The sequence below is a fragment of the Psittacula echo genome (assembly GCF_963264785.1).
Source record: "Psittacula echo genome assembly, chromosome: 14".
In the NCBI taxonomy this organism is placed as follows: domain Eukaryota; kingdom Metazoa; phylum Chordata; class Aves; order Psittaciformes; family Psittacidae; genus Psittacula; species Psittacula echo.
This window is the reverse complement of record NC_137750.1, coordinates 7,267,151-7,286,615: the sequence shown is the minus strand read 5'-3', so window position 1 is coordinate 7,286,615 and position 19,465 is coordinate 7,267,151. Positions and strand designations below refer to the sequence as shown.

Below are 19,465 nucleotides of genomic sequence, written 5' to 3'. Positions count from 1 at the left end.
AGGTACTCTGCAGGAGCAGTCTGGGAGGGAACGCAGCCAACTTTTGTTTCATCTTCAGCTGTTCCTCAGCAGAGTGGTTTCGTGATGAACATTTACCAGAAACTATCACCTTGGACTTCAGACTCATCCGCGTTGATGGTCCAATCCAAAAGTGTAACTGAGTATCAAGGAGTAGTAGATAGATGCTTTTTAAACTACCATCTATCACACACACACACACTCCCCACCTATCAGCTTTACTTTGAGGAGACGGAGTGCCCAACCTTGTGCTGTTGGTGCCTCACCTTCCATGAAGCCACTTTCTTCCGTTCCTTCTGATGCCCCTCCAGCAGTGCTGACAACTGGTCTCTCAGGATGGTGAGGGCTTTCTTTGTGGTTAGGCCCAAACTTGAAGTCATCTCATCCTGAGGTGCCAGAAAAGCAAACTGATTAGTGCTTCCTTATGTCCTTGTTAGGCTTTTTCCTGGAGGCTGACAGAGCACCCTACAAGGAATGCCCTGCACCCATCATCACCAGTCTGATTCTGCACCTTCCTGGAATCATCTTCCCTCCTGTGAACTTTAGCCTGCTGGCTGGAATTGGAGCCCTTCGATAGTATCAGATAAACAAACCAGTCCTGACTGTGCCAGATAAACACCTTATCAAAGCACAATACAAAGCCATTGCTGTGAAACAAGATTCTAATCAGCACAGGCTGAGGACAATACAAAGGGAGGCTGCTCAGCTCCAAGGTTATGCAGGCTTGAACTGGTATCAGCTTGTAGAGACAACAGAATACAGTTACAGTAGAATAGGATGGGTTTTGCTAATGGTAGTAACAACTAAGTAGTAGAATATCTGCAATTCTAAACAACAGTGGGCCAATTTCCACAACTTCTTATTATGAATTTCTGTTTATGAGTCCTGCCTATGGGTATTTGACACAGAAGCTGCCAAATTTAAGTGCTAGGCCATGAATCAGTTCAGGAGGAGGCTCCTGAGCATCAACTTCTACTTTTACAAGAGAGAGCACTAGAGTTTGAAGTGGTGAACTGTACAAACATATGAGGGAGGCATCTAGACATGAAGGAAGCACAGAGTCCACAGCACTGCTCCATCACTGGTCAGCAAAGAGGCAGCAGCAGCCTGAAAGGATGCAACCCAAGAACATGCCACCTGGAATAGATTGCCATAGGATGCTGGCGACAAGAAAGCGGAGTGAACACTTGCATTTCTGGGGCAAGGCAAGAACGAAAGCACTTCCCTTTCCTTCAAATCCCTGCTGCGAGGTGGGTACCAGATCACTGAAAGTGAATTAATCAGAAGCAGGCAGATGTCCCTGAAAGGGCTACAGCAGAGAGCAGGGAGCTGGACAACACAAGTTACCATTTGTACTGCATGTTTTCATATGAACACCTCGAGGAGAGTGTAGAGACACAGGATATCCTGGCATGTTAGAAGCGTTCAGGTGTCTCATACTGTTTACAGCACTTCTGAACACAAAGCAGGCAGGAAGCTGCCCCCTCCGGTCCCCACCAGTGTGACACAGCTCAGCAAAGGCAGGAGCTGCAGCTCTTCCTGCTACTGCAGTCACCACCTCTTCCCCAGCCCTGCCAAAGCCACCATGGTATCAAAGTGCAGCAGCTCTGCTCTTAGGAGTGGCATGCATGCACCCAGCTCTGCATGTGCAGCTCACTGGGACCTGCACTTCTCTTCCTGTTCCTCAGCTGAGTGGTTTCATGATGAACATTTACCAGAAACTACGATCTTGGACTTCAGACTCATCTGCATTGATGGTCCAATCCAAAAGGAATAGTAGATAGATGCTCTTTAAACTACCATCTACCACACACACTCCCCACCTACCAGGGACAACCTGAAGTAGCTAATTCTGGCCAGGCAGAGCCTCCAGTGCTGCTTTAGCTGCCCTTTTACAGGACTAAAAATAATCCTGCTGCAGTTTTCATCCTCTGTGTCAGTTTTAGGAAGAGAGGAAGCAGTTCTGTGTTGTTCTTGGAAGCAACCCAGGTAACATCAGCACAGGACTAAACATAGGAGTCTCTCAAAGACTCCCGGAGGAGAAGATGGCCAACAGACATGCTGCTGCACCACGGGGGTGCTGCAAACGGGAGTGCCTGAGAGAACACGGCGCAAGTGACATTAAAGGTTCCTGCCTCTCCACTGAGGGCTGTATGGGACAAAGCACCTGCAAAAACATCCTCTCCAACACAGGGAGAGCAGAGAGATAAATAAAAGACACAGAATGAGCAATAAGGACTTAAACTGGAAAGCAAAGTCTGCTTAGACACCAAACTGCTTCCAAAGGATGCACCAAGAGCTACAGATGAAATGAGAGGAAAGCTGCACTTAATGCCAACACCTAGTACAGTCACACACTGCCTGGAAAGAGAAAGTGTCACATCCCAGCAGGCAGCGAGCAGGAAAAGGCAGCAAACCCAGAGGTAATCAAAAAGGTTCCCAAAATATGTGTACATCTGCTCCAGGCTTTACACAGGAGTTGCTGTTCTGCTGTAGTGCCAGTCGAGGTAAGGGCAGCCACAAAGGAAGGTGGCTGTTAGGAGGTGAGAAAGGACAAGAGCAGGGTGGCAAGGGAAGACCAGCAGGAAGGGCAGGGATTGTTAAACACCCATCCTGACACTGAAAACATGGTGCGTTCAGCAAAGCAGGCAGAGCCTGTGGTAAACACACACTGGATAATGGGAGTGAGAGGCTGCCTGTGGTGACTCGGATCACCCACTGCTGGTGAGCACCAAGGGAATGGGCTTGGAATGAAGGAATGAAAGGGACAGGCAAGAAGAGCCACCCTGAGCTGCTGGCAAGGGGCAGCTCTGGGTTTTCACAGCAAGAAGCCATCAGCTGCTAATGAGGCATGTTTCACAATGCCCTAAAGGAAACCTTTGTATATTGCAAACCTTGGCGCTCTTAAGCTGTCCCAAAGGGATCTTCCCAGCCTTTCATCAGCTGCAAGTGCTCTTCCTGCCACAGAAGAGGAGGTGAGCACCCCAGGGTGAAGAAGCCATTCGCAGGAGGTGGTAGGTCATTAATAAACCCCTCAATGTTCATCTCTTTGCTTTGGAAAGTGGCATTCAAAGAGTAATCCCCTAATCTTCAAGTCCAAACAAAAGCAGTGAGACACCATCCCACCCATAGGCTTCCTCTGAAGAACAGAAGAAACCAGTAAACTCCAGGTTATGGTGAAAGCAAACCCCTGCTGGGAACCAGGAGGCATTTTCAAAGGCTACACTATCCTTTCACCCATGCCTAAAGGGAAAAAGTCCTGAGGAGAAAATCAGCAGTTGCTTCCTCCTTTGTTCCAAGGGGCTGGAGAGCACGAGAGGCTCTAAGTGCACTGATGACCCCTGCCTTGCCTGTCACAGCTTTAGTCCCTGATGCATGACTGAAGGCAGGTAAACAGGGGATGATTGAAACCCTCTGCCTTGGGGATGGTACCACAGCTCTCAGTTGTGATCTGCAGGATGGCTGTGAAGGAAAAACACACAGTGCAGATCTCTTCTGTGCATGTGATTTTGCTTTGTAGAGGGAATGAACACGCTGAGGCGCAGACTGGATGGGAAGATGAAAAGATGTGTCAATGTCTCCACTTGCAGTAAACACCCTAGATGTTAAATTACTGCTTAGCTTGCCTGCTAACATCAGGGAAAAGGAACCTGAGCTAGATCTAGCAAATGCCCAGGTTCAGGAGCTGTGTTGGCTCTGCAGGAAGGACACAAGAAGCAGCTCAGAGCTAGGAGACAGGGAGCACAGAATCTGTAGACTTTTCTTTGCCTTCTCAGCTGGCCCTCCATAGCTTGTCAGGGAGAAATTATTGGGCAAATACCCAATGATCCAGGAGGATTCGAGCTAAAAGGTTTCCTTTGCCTTCCTCATGGGTTGCAGAGGCATTTTCAGACTGACAGGTAGGAAAACAGTGGCTATCTTCTGATTCTGCCTCCCACAATGTGAAGTTGTTCCTGAGCATCACCACCTACACATCTGCTTCCCACAGCCCACCTCCATCCTCACACAAACCACCAGCGATTCCTGATGTCTCATCCTAAAATTCCCATCTTGTTCTTTGACACATGGAAACATTCAAGAATATCTTTGAAGGTTATCAGCTATTCTCTGCTATGCAATGAAAGACAGAGGTCTTGCTCCTTCCTTCAAGAGCAACAAGCAAGCAGAGATCAGATGTATGCAGGTGAGAAACAGCCACAAAGTATTAGTACAATGAAGTCCTCTTGTCTTTTCAGACAGCCATTACACATCTATAGTAGCATATTTATTTGTTGTACCAGTAAAGGTTGATATAATAAGTGGTGTTGTAGCACATGTGCCAAATATTGTTTTAAATAACACCAGAACACAAATACATTCTTTGCTTCCCAAAGCGAGTTGAATCATCCTCCATTCTCTGTGGATTCAGCCTCTTGCAGGATAAGGGCTTCTCACCAAGACACTTTGTAACTGCCTTTACAAAGACTGCTTGAACAACTGAGGGAATAGAAAACAGAATATTTGCTGAAAGCTTCAGTTTTCACAGCCTGCCTATCCACCCCTTCGATTCAGAGTGGTACAGAAAACCACTACAGAGCCGTATGTCAGATTGGTTCCCTCTTTCCAGGCTGCACACAACAGGCCCCTTTTTCAACACTTCTGCTCAATTGCTTTTCAGTTTTCAATAGTTGGAGGTGGGCAACTGGGCAGCAGAATGTTCTTCCTTTCCCTGACAGCTACTTTGCATTCCTGAGCAGAAAGAGAAGGCAGCTTTTTATTCAACAATGACATTTTGCTATTAATCTACTTTGGGGATTACACCTCTTGAAATGTAAGCACTGTTCACAGTTTCAGAAACACATGAGAAGGAGTAACTTCATCAAATATAGTTCTGCATGACAGTGTGACAACTGGATGCTCCTCTGCACCTTAGTTTCTCATCTCTACAATGTGACTACCAACTGTAGCTGTGATGAGGATTATAATGGTCACCAACCCACCTGAACACTACTGGAAAGCACAGGAAAAAGAACTATGTATGTGTTGATACCCACAGGACTCAGGCAGCTCCTTAAAGCAGATCATGGCTCTGTGGGCACCACTGCCTTTAAAACTGGACATGCTGGGAAAGGTACCAGAAGGCACAAAGAATTAAACTTGGTTTAAATGGCACCTGCCACGAGTTTGGCAGCCACAGCTTAGCTGTTGGTGGTCTCAAATCAAATGAAACAAGCAAAGACTTCAGCACAGCAGTGCCCAAATTAAAGGACAGAGGAACAGTCAACAACCGCCTCCTTCCTCCATCTGCAGCACCAGTATGAAAGGCAGAGCCCAGACCTCCCCCTGCCCCCGGACAAAGGAGCCCCCACAGTTTGGTAACTGGGTGCCTGCAAGGCCTTTTGGCTTTGAGGCTCATTGCTAACAGGGCCTGCAGATTTGCGCTGCAAACAGACACTGCTGCAGGAGCACAGATCTCTGAGAGATGTGGCCAAAGCAACACTCATCAGCTGCCTGAATCATCGCTGCATTTTGCTGTGAGCAGAGTCCATTTTAACCCACACAACGACATTCACATTTTACCCCCTCCATAAAGCACTGAGTAAGATGCCAGCAGGCACGATCAACCTTTCCACACGGGTAATGCAAAGCCCAGTGCTCTGCTTCTCCCTCAGCTACAGCAGCTCAACAGCAGAGGAGGTGACTGCTCCCCAGGTACCAGCCCAGTGTTGAATCGTGCATTCTTCAGTCCTGTTTGCAGCAGCAAATCCTCAACCATAGTTACCTGCCCCACCAGGCTGCTGGCAGGATGAGGCAGTGTTTATGCAGTGCTTTGAAGCTCACCTGTGCTATGCAATTATCAAGCTTTAATTACATTATTCCTCCAACTTCAGAGAGCACTTAGGGGTCTGGATTTATTCTGGCTCTAACACACAGCACACTGCTTTATGCCAATGCAGACCTTACTCCGGAGGATGCTAATCCCCTCCCAGAGGCCAGCAACGCTCAGAAACGCACAGAACTTCAGCACATCTGTCATCCCCCCTTCCCATCCCCACTTCTTTAGCTGAAGACTTTGGGGACTAAAAGTATGACACAGCCTAGATGCCAGGCACATTTCAAAGGGATGAGTAGGTTCAACAGCTACAGATCAAAGCCCATAGAAGAAACAGACAAATTTAAGTCATGAGGCTGAGGGGTAGCAAAGCAAGAGTCAGCACCTAAAACCATGTCTGGCCCCTTCTGTTGCTTCTAGAAAGCAAGCTTCTTTCCCCATCCCCTCCAATGCACTAAGCTATTCCCTAGTTAAAATCATCATTCACTGCTTCATGTCCTGCTTTAGCCTCTTTTCCTCAAAACCTCAAAGCTCTTCAAGCACCATCACATCAGGCAGGATGCAGAATGGGGGAGGGTTGGGGGGGGACAGGGAAAGCCATTTTGAATTGAAATGTTAAGGCAGAGAAACTTACTTTGCAGCATTTGCCTTGGTGGGGGATCCAGAAATCAGCCTGTTTAAAGAGCATCTGGGCCAAATTCCTGCGCCACTTCCCCAGCAACTTGCACTGCTGCTGCTCTCCAGAAATGAGCCAGCAAAGAGGGAGAGAGAGCAAGACTGTGCAGAGCCCAGCGCTGCAGAGAATGAGACAGAAGCAGCAGAGTGAAGCACCAGGCTGCTGATTAATTCAGCCTGTTTCCAGTCACGCTGCAGCTCCAGCAAGGAGGCGGTGGATGGGGGTGGGGATGAGGGAGAGAAAGGGGGGGAAAAAGAGGCAGGGAGAGAAGAAAGTTTGCCCAGGATAGCACCAGATGTCTGTGAGAATGGTTCATTCATCAGCTGGAGCCGACACAGCCAGAATCCCTGGGTTCCCTGCCTGGAGAGAAGCATATGCATGCACAGAGAGGGTTGATGCTGACAGACAGGGGTCTGTGGAGAAGCAGATGGCAAATTACATAGGACAAAGTGCTATAAAATATACTGCAGGGGAAGGAACACCCGAGCAGGCAAGGAAAGAGACTAGACTGAGACAGAGAGACCCAGGAACACTAACTCCTCTACACAAATCTAGGAGAGTCTCCCAGATGATTCCACAGCTCTGAATTCAAGCTCAATTTAAAACTATAACCATCTGCTATTTGAACAACTTGAGATGGCTACAGTCTGACAATAGAAAGCAGCAAAAGCCCCTCTCAACACCCAATATTCACATAGCCTGAGCCACAGAATCTAAACAAAAGGTGCACCTGAATTCTTCACAGCCATGCACCATGCCGGGGGCTTCCCATTTACTGACACCAGGGCAGTGCCACAGACAAGGCAGAGGATTAGTGTTGAGAGGGAAGAACAAGAGGTAATGGGATAAAAAGGCTTAGGGAGGTGAAGAAAAATGAGCTTTCTCTCCCATTCTTTTCCAGCAATGCTTCCTTCTCATTGTTGGAAAGAAGTACCTGTGTAAGTGGGGGTTTATGGAGCTCCTACTTCAGCGCTGCCCTAATTCTCCCTGGGGCTCCCAAGCTCTGCAGAGCAATCACTAAACCAATGACTTTCATTCCACATAGAAAGAGGTAAGGAACCGTCCCTGCCAAGAGCCTTGCTGAGGATTACAGCTGGCCAGACCAGAACAGACAGGCACTGCAAAGGTCTCAGCATATCATGGAGCTTTGAAGACCAGGTACAGGTGTCAGGATTTCTCCACCCTTCCTGGCCAAGCTCTTCACTTTTTTTGCTTCACCAAACTCCAAATGCCTCCACAGGCATAGCCCATGTTCTATGTTTAAAGCCAGATGTGCAAAGAATAAGAGGTCTCAATATTTACTATAAACCCAAAGCAGGGTCTGGTTATCACCCTGTGTTGGCACTAAGTTACACATCAGTATGTAACCTCACAAAGCTCTTAAAGCGAAAGTTGAAGGGAAGCTGACACTCCATTTACAGTATCACAGTATCACAGTATGTTAGAGATTGGAAGGGACCTCAAAAGATCATCTAGTCCAATCCCCCCGCCAGAGCAGGAACAAACGTAATTTAACGTAATTTCAGGAGAAAGCAGGGGGAGCAAGAGGCAAGACATCCTTCATCCTCCTATAGGGCATTTTGTTCCTAGACAACAATTTTAAATCACAGAGAGGAACAAAATGTCCTAATGACACAATTTTTCCTTCCTTCCTCTTTTCCTGCTAAGAAACTACTTACCTACTCACTTCAACACAAAGAAAAAAGGAGAAGAAAGGATCAACAACAACAACACGGGGTAAGAATGGACAAACCCTCATACAGCATACATGTAACACCTCTCCTTTTATCATAGTGCTTGATCCCATGGCTCTGCTCCTGGAGACTGAAATGAATGGGAACAGGACAACTTGCTTGTGACAGTGCAATACCAGGAACAACCCCTGCGCTTCATGCAGGTAAGAGGTCCTGATACAACTTTCTTCCAGCTCAAAAACTCCAGCTTTGGTTGTGAACACAACTGGAAACGGATTAAATTGCCTCTTCTTGTTTACCCCACCATTGAGAGGCCTTGTTCTGAAGTGTTTTGTGTAGGGCAGTAATTTGTACTAATTCTTCTTACTTCTGTCCTTCTGACATCAGCCTAAATTGCATCCGCATATGCATTTATGCATTAAGTAACAGAATGAAAGAGCAGAGGCTGTAAACTTGAGATCTGAAGATAAAACTGGGGCTTGAAATAAGAGGCTGAGTATAAAGGCAGGGACTGAGATCCATACAAAAACTGGAGCATAGATGAGAGACGTGCAGAAAAAGATCAGTTTGTGACAAAGCCTCTGGAAGAAGAGCTGAGGTTTTAGAGAACAGCAGGGGATAAACCAGAGATACAATTGCTGGCAAGATGGGATGAGCAAAGGACTTGGGCTAATTTTCAGTCCAAAGGTAGGACTGCAGCCCTTGTTAGGCACCCTGGAATAACTCTGGACAGCTCAGGACAGACTGTGCTGGAGCTGGAGCAATGCGGACACATTGTCAGGGTCTGGCCTGGTGCTGTATCCAGGCTGCAGCAATCACACTGGGATAACCCAGCTCAGTTGTTATTGGTAACTGTGATGCCAATGATTTTTACTAGTTGTGTCGCTGTGAATACATTTTAAATAACTCAAACTCTTGAGCCTCACACTGTCCTGTGGCAACCAGTGCTGTTGTCTGTCTTGGTATATGCTCGTCTTGGAGCAGAGATTTTGGCACCTTTCCCAAGTATTAAATTCACTTCAGAAATACACAGAAAATTAAAAAGTCAGGAGAAGAGGAAGAACAAGATATCAGCACATTTAATTTTAGGTTTTGGCACTGCTCCTGAAATAAACTCTGCCTTTCTCTGCAGTGTCTGGCTTCTGGCAGAAATTGGAAGGTGGCCTATATTACACCTGACAAACTCTGATCCCCAGCCACTTCTGACAAGGGAACTGTATTAGCCCATAGGAGCAGAGAACAAATCTCTCATCTTTTGAGTGACAAATGTCTGTGCTTCAACAGTGCTCTGAGCACATCTGTTTCAGGAGTGCTAACTCTTTACATACATATATTAGAGCAAAGGGCTTGCTTTCAGCTAGATTTGAGAGTGATGTTTTCACTTGGGTTCATTTGATTTTTAGCATCTGAAAATAAAACTAGCACACTGAATTTACTACTGAGGTTACATACCAGGTTAATTTGTTCCCTTATCAGCATGTATGTGTCCAAGTTCTTCACTATGGAAAGGAAGATGGATTCCACCTTAAAGGGGGTGAGACAGGGATCTGCAGTACTGGGAAAAAAAAAATAGGAGCAAACTTCTTAACACCAAATAATCTACTGCTACAAGAACAAATCCATTGTCTTTCCTCAGATCCAAACAAAGTAAGTTGTAAAATCCAGCTTTATGGTTCAAAAGGCTTTTTGTCTAATTCCTATTGAGGAGTGTGATGATATCTTGCCTTCATTTTTAATCCCCATTCAGGAAGGAGGGAGAAAAAGCTTCAGTAACTCTGAAGAGGAGATTAAGACTTTAGAACACCATGGTCCCCCATAATGTCCTTGTACAGGACACATTCCTAACAGGCCTTTTAAAGGTCTGTTACAATACCGTCCATGCTGCTGCCATTCCAGCAATTTGATATGCAATTCCTGCATTGTACAGTAAAGAATGTCATCTGAGAAAGAGAAAGATGAACCAAAGATAGTGGCCTACAGTGGAAGTGTCTCCACTGTGCTCTGCCGTGGCTGCAGCCATGCCAGTGCTGGTGCTTTCATGTTGTACCCAGAACACATCCCTGTACAGAATGGCAACTGCATCATCTCTTAAAATGAACAATTCCAGATTAGCCCATGATGTCAGTAATAAGAGAATAAGTAGGTATTTATCCTCATTGGAATGTTACCTCCATGGTAATACAGCAATCAGATACAAAACAACACAGTTCAAACATGTGCTCCAAGCACAGCAGCTCCAGGAGGTTCAGGCATGAGTAAACCCAGACCCTTCTGGACAAGCACACTCCAGAACAGGGACCCCAGCAAGTAAGAAGTGTAGTAGGCAAGTGCTGATGTTAAAAATGGAGTAACTTTGGAGTCACTCACACTGCTGTAGCAATCTTTGAGAGCAGATCTGAGGTGATTACCTAAAAGGTACTTTGCACTAATGAACAAAACCACTTCTTGATGCTGGAAGCACTGTAAACAAAACAGCAAGAAAGGGATGCAAGAGTAACAAAGAGGCAGCACCATGATCTGGCAAAGTTACTGTGTGGTGGAGAGAGGGACACCAAAAAGGAAAGCCAAGAATGTGCTCTTACCAGAGCCAGCTGAGAGCTTGGCGTCTATAGTGTTCTTCACTGTTCTCAAACTACCTGTCCCATTTCTGATTGGGATCCAGAATAAAAACCAGGTCACTTTTTTGAGTAAGAAATACATTTAATATTCAGGTGGCTGCTGAAACTAAACCAGAAGTGACCAGCACATGGCTTGCTGAAGTGATCAAAATCACTTTACTTTCAGGAAGTAGTGATGTGCCAAGTTGACAGTCTCCTGTCAGCCACAGCAGATATGTCTTTTTAGCATCTACAGCAGCTATTCATGAAGATCTCTCTCTCTTCTTTTCCCTTTGAATCTCAAAGCATGGAAAGACAGCATTCCTCCATACAATATCTAGACATACCTAGAACTTTCTAAACCAGATGTAGAAATACTATCTTGCAGCACTTCCTAGACATGCATTTACCCAAGCAATACATCCAGTTATCATCACAAAAACTGGACTCAGATGATTTCATTACCTTGGTGTATTTAAAAACTCTTCCTAGTGAATTCAGCCTCTCAAATAAAGTCAAGCAAAGTGTCCAGAGGACTGAAGCCCTACCTTAAACCTCAAGAAAGACACAGCATATGTGACAGCATATACTTTGGTATGTTGCTCCACCATGATGCCTCAGTCCCAGCCTGCAAAGGGCTTACTGACACAAGCATGTACATCCCTAGAAATCTGAAGGTGACAGAACCCTCAGCTTTGATAGTAACCATGGGTTATACTATAATGACAAATGGTAAGCCTTGACCCAAAATAATGAAAGACAATTAAAAGTACTCAACATCGCAGCTGGGCATGACCCTTATCAGGAAACCTACCTGCCACCTCTTCAAGCTCCACGGCTGTGTGGTTCTGTCAGCATCTGCAGCAGAAAGGGATTGCTGCTCATGGGAGGATGGCTCCTAGGCAGAGAGGAGCTTGGCCACACTTATCACATCACCAGCTGTGGAAACAGAAGGGAAGCAGTTAATCAATCTCCCCATATAACTCCATTTAGGACAAGAAAGTGATGACATTCACAAAACTCAGATTACAAGATTGGTCTTTAAAAGAAGGAGAACTGGGGACCTGAAAGTGCTTCTAATAGTACATGAACCTCCTCTCACTCAGAACTGATTCCATTAGCTTATGTCCCCCCAAAAAAATGCAGCAGTAGATGAATTAAGTTCCCAGCAGCTCACAGGATTATTGCAGTCCTGACACACTTTGAGGCAAGCCTCCAAAACAAGCTGACAAAGCAGTGGATTCCATCAGGTGCTGGAGCATGCTGTCACCCCTGGCTGTTTGTCTTGCTATTCTTATCTACCAAGAGCTTTGTCCAGCTAATCTCTAATGCAGCCTGCAGTAATGAGTCTTCCATTTGCTGAACAGCACATGCAGTCTTTGACAAGGCTGTGCTGCTGGGCTGAGCCTGCAGATGACCAACATTCAGTGGGCCAGAAGTCATACAAACAATTCCAGATTTCCAGGGAACTAGATCTTCTTTCTTTTCCCTTTCTCCTTTTTAGCAAAGCTCGACCTGTAATAGAATTGAGATAGGAAGCAGCTCTAGAACCCACATCCTTCTTCAAGCCCATTTCCCCCTTGATCTTCCATGGCACAAATTTTTTCTGCTTCCACGTAAGTAAAATGTATTTTCTGGTTAAAACAAAGGCTCTGTGTACATTGCTCCAGAGGATTCTCTTACATAGAAACACAATGAAGCATTCTAAGATGATGCTATGATTTGCCTTGGAAACTTTTTGTTGATCAGAAACTCTTGGTTCTATTTTTTATCACACACAAACGCAGAGCTTGGACTTCTAGTAAACCCAAGCAAACAAGGAAGCAGCAAGATCTGCAAACCAGCCCAACTGGGATTTACTACCCAAAAACACACCGAAAACTACCCAAAAACACAGTGCTGCAACAGCTACTAAGAAGGAGAAAAACTGACTGCTGCTGCTGAACCCAGGACAAGATCCCATCCTTGTGGCAGTCACCTGCAGCACTGCTCTTCATGATGCTCCATCATGACAAGGAAAACACACAGCAACCAAAGCTCACTCAGAAAACTCCTCCTGCCCCACACTGAAGAGTTCCATGTCAGGATTTCCTCTCATGCAGGCAAGTCCTGCATCCACATTCTGGGAAGCAGCAAGCATTGAGTACTCTGACGCTGGCTATCAAAGCACTGCTTTGCAGTACAGCAACCAGCACCTGCAACTGCCATTTTTTTGGCTGCTGGCTGGCTGGCTGGCATGAGCCACAAGGCTGGACTCTGCCCTACTTTGCTGTGCTGTGACCCTTGTCAGTGTGCACACACCCTGGGAATGAAGCTATTTCAGTCCCTTTGTATCCCTGCCAGGCCATTAGCAATTGCAAAGAGAGAATCAGAGAGCTACTGGAGGGAAGCTGACAAAGCTCCCAGTAAAGGGCTGGGAGTGGGAAAGAGGAAAAGGTACTTTTGTATGCTTGCACACAGCATAGAGCATCAGTATCTTGCCTTTAACTTGAGAGTGACTTCAATATAAGGGAAGGCATGAGGGGATGATTTTAAGGTCACTAATAATAAAAGGTCGGAGAAATAAATCAGTGATTCCTCTTTTTACTCCCCTCTGACAAAAGATGGATCTACTGAAGGATTCTGCACCGTGCTCTCACTGGTTCAAAGCTAAGACCCTGAATGTCTCTCTGGATCTGGACTTCAAAAGCATAATTATGTGTGACACAAGTGGGTAACTGGGAAGCCAAAGTCACAAAAGCAGAACAAGAAAATATATCCTGGGCTGCTGCTGCTCATCCCATGGAGCCCGTATCATTAGGAGTGGCTGTGGCAGGATGGTAGGAGGCAGGGTTTGCTGCACTGCCCTGAGTGACATTCTGGGTTAGGCAGCAAATGAAATGTGATCCTGAGTACAAACCACACCATTCCTTACAGTTCAGAGCACATCATCCTCGTGCTTGGGAATACCACTCTGAAGTCACTCAGTGCCAGGAAGCAGGATACTAGGGTATCCTACTAGGGTATCGTCTAGTGAGGCGTCCCTGCCCATGGCAAGGGGGTTGGAACTAGATGATCTTAAGGTCCTTTCCAACCCAAACCATTCTATGATTCTATACACAACAAGGGTGTTAAAAGATGAAAGATTGGTTGGAAAGAGTGAATATTCCCTACCTAGTTAAGTTCAAAAGCTGTTACAATGAACAATTAAAGAGCTTGTGATAGTAACCAGTGGTGCATGCAGCACTGCTCCATCACCAGCATGCTGTCTAGAACATGAACAGACTGACCTGGAACCCAGAAGCAGTTTCTCTCAAATCCCCAGTTGAAGGTGCTGACAATGGTTGGATTGTGGACGTTTCACACAGAGAGCAAGAAGCCAAGTCTCTCCTGTGCCAATCTGGATATACAAACCAAGTGGAATGTTTCATTTTTCCAAGTTTAAAAACAGCTTTAATTTACAACCAAGAATTCCAGACACAGCTAAGCCTGGACAGGTTGGGATAGCTTAGTATTAGGATAACTGAAGCCAAAAGGAAAGACAGGCTACAGTAATAAACCATCCTCCCACAATTGCTGCACCAGGATTGGCACTAGAGCCATATAAAATGTAGTTTGTGCCTGCTTTCTTATAAATCAGAATTCAACAAGACAAGAAGTCTGTAAGAAAATGGCAGGAATTCTGCCACACCAACAAAAAACCTCATCAGCATTAGAGAGGATTTTGCAGACATTCAGAACACAGCTTCACACAATGAAGCTGAGGCAGTTCATTCTGTAGGCAACGTGCAGATGTGCAGAGCTGTGCATCCACCTACTCCATCCCCTCCGAGACTCCTGTAGTTCCCACCATCAGATGTGTCCCTCCACCACCTCTACCCAATAGCAAGGACTCGCCACACTCTGGACCCATCCCAGGAGTTCTGTGCACTACTATTTCTTCCACACTAGAGTATCTGCCTGCCTCTGCCCTCCCTGTGTGTTATTTCTCTTCTGCCTGCCCAGGCCATTAGTCACTCATGCTGTTGACACGTTAAACTGGGCCAGACAGGAGGGCAGAAATGAAGTGGGACTTTGCTGGAACATGCCAGTGGGCGTCAAGTATTCAGCTGCAGACAGTCAGAGATGCCTGAAGCTGTGGTTGCTCTAATCAGACACCAGAGGCTCCAAGGACAGCCAGTTCACTTTCCCAGCACACTCCATCCTCCTCAGGATTCTCATGTCTAGAGGAGTCCATGGAACTTTGAAATGGTTGGATGTGGTGTCCAAGTGTCATCATGCCGCATTCAGCATGAGAAATACTTCCAAATCATTCAGGAGAGTGAAACCCAATCTAGAGTCCCACCAAGTAACTCAATCCAGGGCACCTTTCACTAACAGCAAATGAACTTTCTGGAAGTCCTGTATGCTGAACTTGGCCAGTAGTTACCCCACAACTGTGTGGAGAGGTCTGCAATGCACTTAGAATATGTCTATTTTATATTTGTAAGAATAAATGAGGTCACTGCTCAGGATGCCATGTGCATCTGACACCTTTTAAAATCTCCCATCACCCCAAAGTCACTTCTGTTTGCAAGTGCCCTGAGCATACAGTAAGTCTTATAGCTTGATCTAAGAGTATCAACAAGTGTTTGAAACATCCTTCTGAAGAGCAGAAGCTTTACAAGGGTCCATTCAAACATTTGTCTATGAAATCACCTTTCAAACAGCACTGTCTTATACAGTAGAGTATTCATACAGGTAATAAACACTGTGCTTGCAGATGCTCCTTTGAAATCCAGGGATTTCAAAGCATGACAACTTAACCAAAGCTCACAACATAAGTATAGTGATATTTAATAAGGAACTGTACAGCATGATACATGAGGTACAGCACTCCTAAACCAACTAGCACACAGAAAGATCAGATAACTGTACAACCTACAGACACTTGGAAAGAAAAATGTGCTTCAGAAGCTGCAGGTCTTTAGGGAGGAAAATAAATCAACCTAATGGTCCTGCTTTCCCTAAATGTTCCATCACTGGTACTTTCACGTTATTTACTGAAAATTCCCAACATAGATATAGTCTATGAAAAATGATGGGGAGTCTGAGCATTTCTTGCTGCTAAAAGTGGATTCCTCAGGAGCAGAAGCCTGAACTGTAACCAAGAATAGAAACACGGGGGAACAGAGAATAACCAAAAAAGCAGCTGCCTTGGAGAGAATGGCTTAGATTAGAGCTGATGGGTTTGACACCAGCACAACCACACAGTCTTCCTTTTCATGAGTAGCTGATAATTTGCAACATGGGCACCTTTGCTGATCTATGGACTTCCAAAGATGTCCCAAGTGAAACTGCCAATGACTTGCTTTGAGACTCACTGAGAGCACAAAGTAAGTCCAGCAAGTGAGCTGGCAGCCACAGTTCTGGTTCAGTAGCTGCTTGTGAAAAACCTTGTCAAAAATAGGGCCAGCTGAACATCCTCTGCCTCACTAACCCTAGATTATAGATAGGGATGTGCAGATCTGCCTCAGAGAGAGGCCGTAAAGTCTATTTATTAGTATCTGTAAAGTAAGGGAGATCTGCTGAATTAAGTGTTGCATATGTGCTAAGAATTATCAACTCAGCAGTGGTCATGTCTCTTGTTTGTGCATGGCTGTGAAGAATCTGTTGACTTCACACTTCCCTTGCTAAATGGCAGCCAATTAGAGATCTACTTCACCTTGAATCAGGCATAGGATTAAACTTGAAACGAATTTAAAGTCTGTCTTCCAACTGCCAAGTGTGCCTTTTGGTGGTGAAAGTACTTTATGTTTAACCCTTACTCAATAGGAGTTTTCTCAATACTCAGTACTCCGTTCTTCAGCAGAGAACATGCACATTAGACTTGTTTCAAAGGGCAGTGGTGGCTTAAAAGCTGAGCAACAAGGAGGGAGAAGGGGAGTAGGAAATAGTTAATGGCTGGACTTGATGGTCTTACAGGTCTTTTCCTACCTACCGGATTCTATGATTTGGCACACTTGCAAGAGCCAGACTTGCAAGATTAACATTGGTAAAACAAGATGTCAAACCAAAAGAAGGCACTTATTTTTGTTTTAATTTTGTTCTGGTGAGTTGAGAATTAATTGATGGATATGGTCAAAAGAATGATCAAATCAGATCAGTCTACCTCCTGCTTCCACAGGGGCTGATACTGCTTAAGGGATAGTAAATCTGAAACATCTTTGCTGTGTTCATTTTTCCTTACTTTGTTAAAAGAGAGTGTTTGGGAATTAAAGGATTGCTTTATCTTTTCTGCTTCAGGTACCCTAAGCCTGCCACAGAAAGAGACAGCATATGTACAGTCTGGATCAAAGTGGTAAATGCAACAAAAGGCTCAATTGTGAAAGATGGAGGGGCCCCTCCAGCCTCTGCAGAGCGCTGAGACATCATCTGCTTCGTGGCACGATGCCTTGAATGGTAACTGAAACATTTCACAGCAAATGTAGGGAAGAATTCACTGCAAAAGTGGCAGCTGTCACTCATCATTGTGATGTTGGTTATTATGGGAATCAGGATTGTATAACTGCCTCCATTAAAACCCATCCTGAAATGTTACAAACCCACAAAAAGGCAGCAGCCCAAAATAACATTCAAAAAGCTTGTGGTGTATTTATAGAACCTTCCAGCAAACCAATGTTTGCTGATGTACACTGACTCATAGATAAAAGTGCAGCTCTTTCTCTTAATTCCAGGTTATAAGTAAGGGTGTTGTATGTATAGTTTATAGTAAATCTAGGCAAAAAAACCCAACCCACACTAGTGTTTGCCATGTGGAGATATTTAACAATATCATGCTGATGGGAGGTGTTCACTGGGAGTTCCCCAAAGCAGCACCTGGAGGGCATTAACCAGACCAAGCTCCCACACTCATGCAAAGCAAAGCACAGCCCTTATGCAAAACACTGATCAGTTCAAGAGATTTGTGTATTTTGCTGTTCTCAAAAGCAGCTCCTTGAAAGTTTTATGATGAACGTTTGTCTGACGAACTGTGTCTAGAATTCGGGCAGTGAGCTGACTCACTCTCCTGTGAAAGGAAAACAGAGATCTTTACAGCTCCTTAAGAACTACTCTCCACTAGTCACTCAAGAGTATTACACATAATACTCCGAAGTGCCATAATTAGCATACAGATGGCCCCATATACACTATGACAGATGTTAACCCAACCCAAATCCTCCTCCTCCTCGCAGGCTTAAGTGCAGAACAGTGCTGCCCAAGCCTTGGTAGGCCTCTCCTTTTTGGCCCACCCTACAGAAGGACTTGTCTTTTGGCCAATCCCCCATGGCCCAGCCCTGCTCCTGGCTGGTCCCACCCAACCAGAGGGGTGATATAAACCCTCCCCATCCCACCCCTGTCTCAGGGCTGCATTTCTGGTGGAGCACTGAGGTCTTTGGGGTGTTTGTAGCTGCTTCTAGCAGGTACTTTGGGTAAGACTCTAACAGAAGAAGTAAGGCTGGCCTCAAAGATACACAATCTCAAACAGTTAGAGTGTAATATGAAGACCAGAGGAAGGTTTGTTTTCTTGGTTCCACTTGCAGTAACAATATTGATTAGCTTTGTAGCCTAGACTAAAAGGGACTAATACCTTAATCCTCTCATATGACAAAAAAATGTTGGCAGTGTGTTTATTAAAAGGTCATGGTTAAGAGCAGTATTATATAAAGTGTTCTGATGTACTTAAGTAAAAGAAAACAAAGAAATACAAGGTACTGCTTTAAAGAACAGAACACCTTGCATAAAGCCATCATAGCGTAGCTATTTACATGTATGTCTGTATTGAACAGGCTTCTTAGAAAGCAAATCTGGTTTGCTTAGTAGGTTATTCAAATTTGGTTATATTTGAGCAGGCCCCGTAGTTTAGTGCAGTACAGCCCTTTTTAAGGAAGCTTGTTTCTGTATAACCACGCTCTTTTAAGGAACCTAAAGTGTTTCACAGAGGTCATGTGCTCCTATACCATTGTACCTCCTTGTATATGAACTGTTCAATTAGGAACTTAATCTGCAATTGCTAGGAGATAATAGGATTTTAGGCAAGCACAGAATAACTGCTTCCTTGTCTCAGAAAGTTAACAGTACGTACTACTTGGTAACCGCCTTGGGGAGATACAAGGGTTCTATCTTGGTAACTTTTAAGATGGGTCAGAGTAGCTTAAAGAAACTCTTCTGTAGCACAGGCTGTCCTGTGAAGGTTCAGTGAGTCTTGTAAGCTGTGTGCTGGAACACTATTCACTTCTCTGGGACTTCCTTTCCTCTCCAGCTACTTTTTAGATAGATAATATAATCTAAAACAAACTTCTTGTTATTTATGTAAAGGGATTTTTACCTGGGATTGCTAGGCCTTTTCTTATCAACCATGGCCAGTGTTATCCTGATAGGAGAAAGCTCCTGAGCAACAGACAAACAGCAGTATCATAATCCAAGAACTGCATGGATCACAGCTTTCGGAAATACCACACATGGATGAGTGTCTGAGGCAGAACGAAGAATGCCATGAACTTCTGCTGAGCAAAAGACTGCGATGAGGTAGGAGCAGGAGTGAACCAACCGGCTGAGCCGAGGGATCCAGGCAAACTCCTGAAGGCTTTTAAGTCGGAATTTGGGGCCAGCCCTAAAACCTTTACGCGGAACACGCAGCTGCAGCCGGAGCACCCGGCTCGGATCAGCG

At 45.2% G+C, this 19,465-nt stretch overlaps 1 protein-coding gene across 4 annotated transcripts in view; it reads right to left on the bottom strand.

The window, feature by feature from the left end:
• TMEM94 (transmembrane protein 94) overlaps positions 1–19,465 on the bottom strand; it is a 50,233-nt gene that overhangs the window by 30,302 nt on the left and 466 nt on the right. For 2 of the 4 annotated variants that reach the window (XM_080629291.1, XM_080629289.1), the window contains exons 1-3: positions 11,612–11,674; positions 9,653–9,755; positions 285–404 (exon numbers count right to left, since the gene is read on the bottom strand). In XM_080629291.1, the coding sequence (XP_080485417.1) occupies positions 285–404; positions 9,653–9,679 (147 nt within the window). In that variant the 5' untranslated portion in view covers positions 9,680–9,755; positions 11,612–11,674. Of the gene's footprint in view, positions 1–284; positions 405–9,652; positions 9,756–11,611; positions 11,737–19,465 lie in introns of those variants that run through there. The other 2 variants (XM_080629290.1, XM_080629292.1) reach the window with 2 other exon arrangements.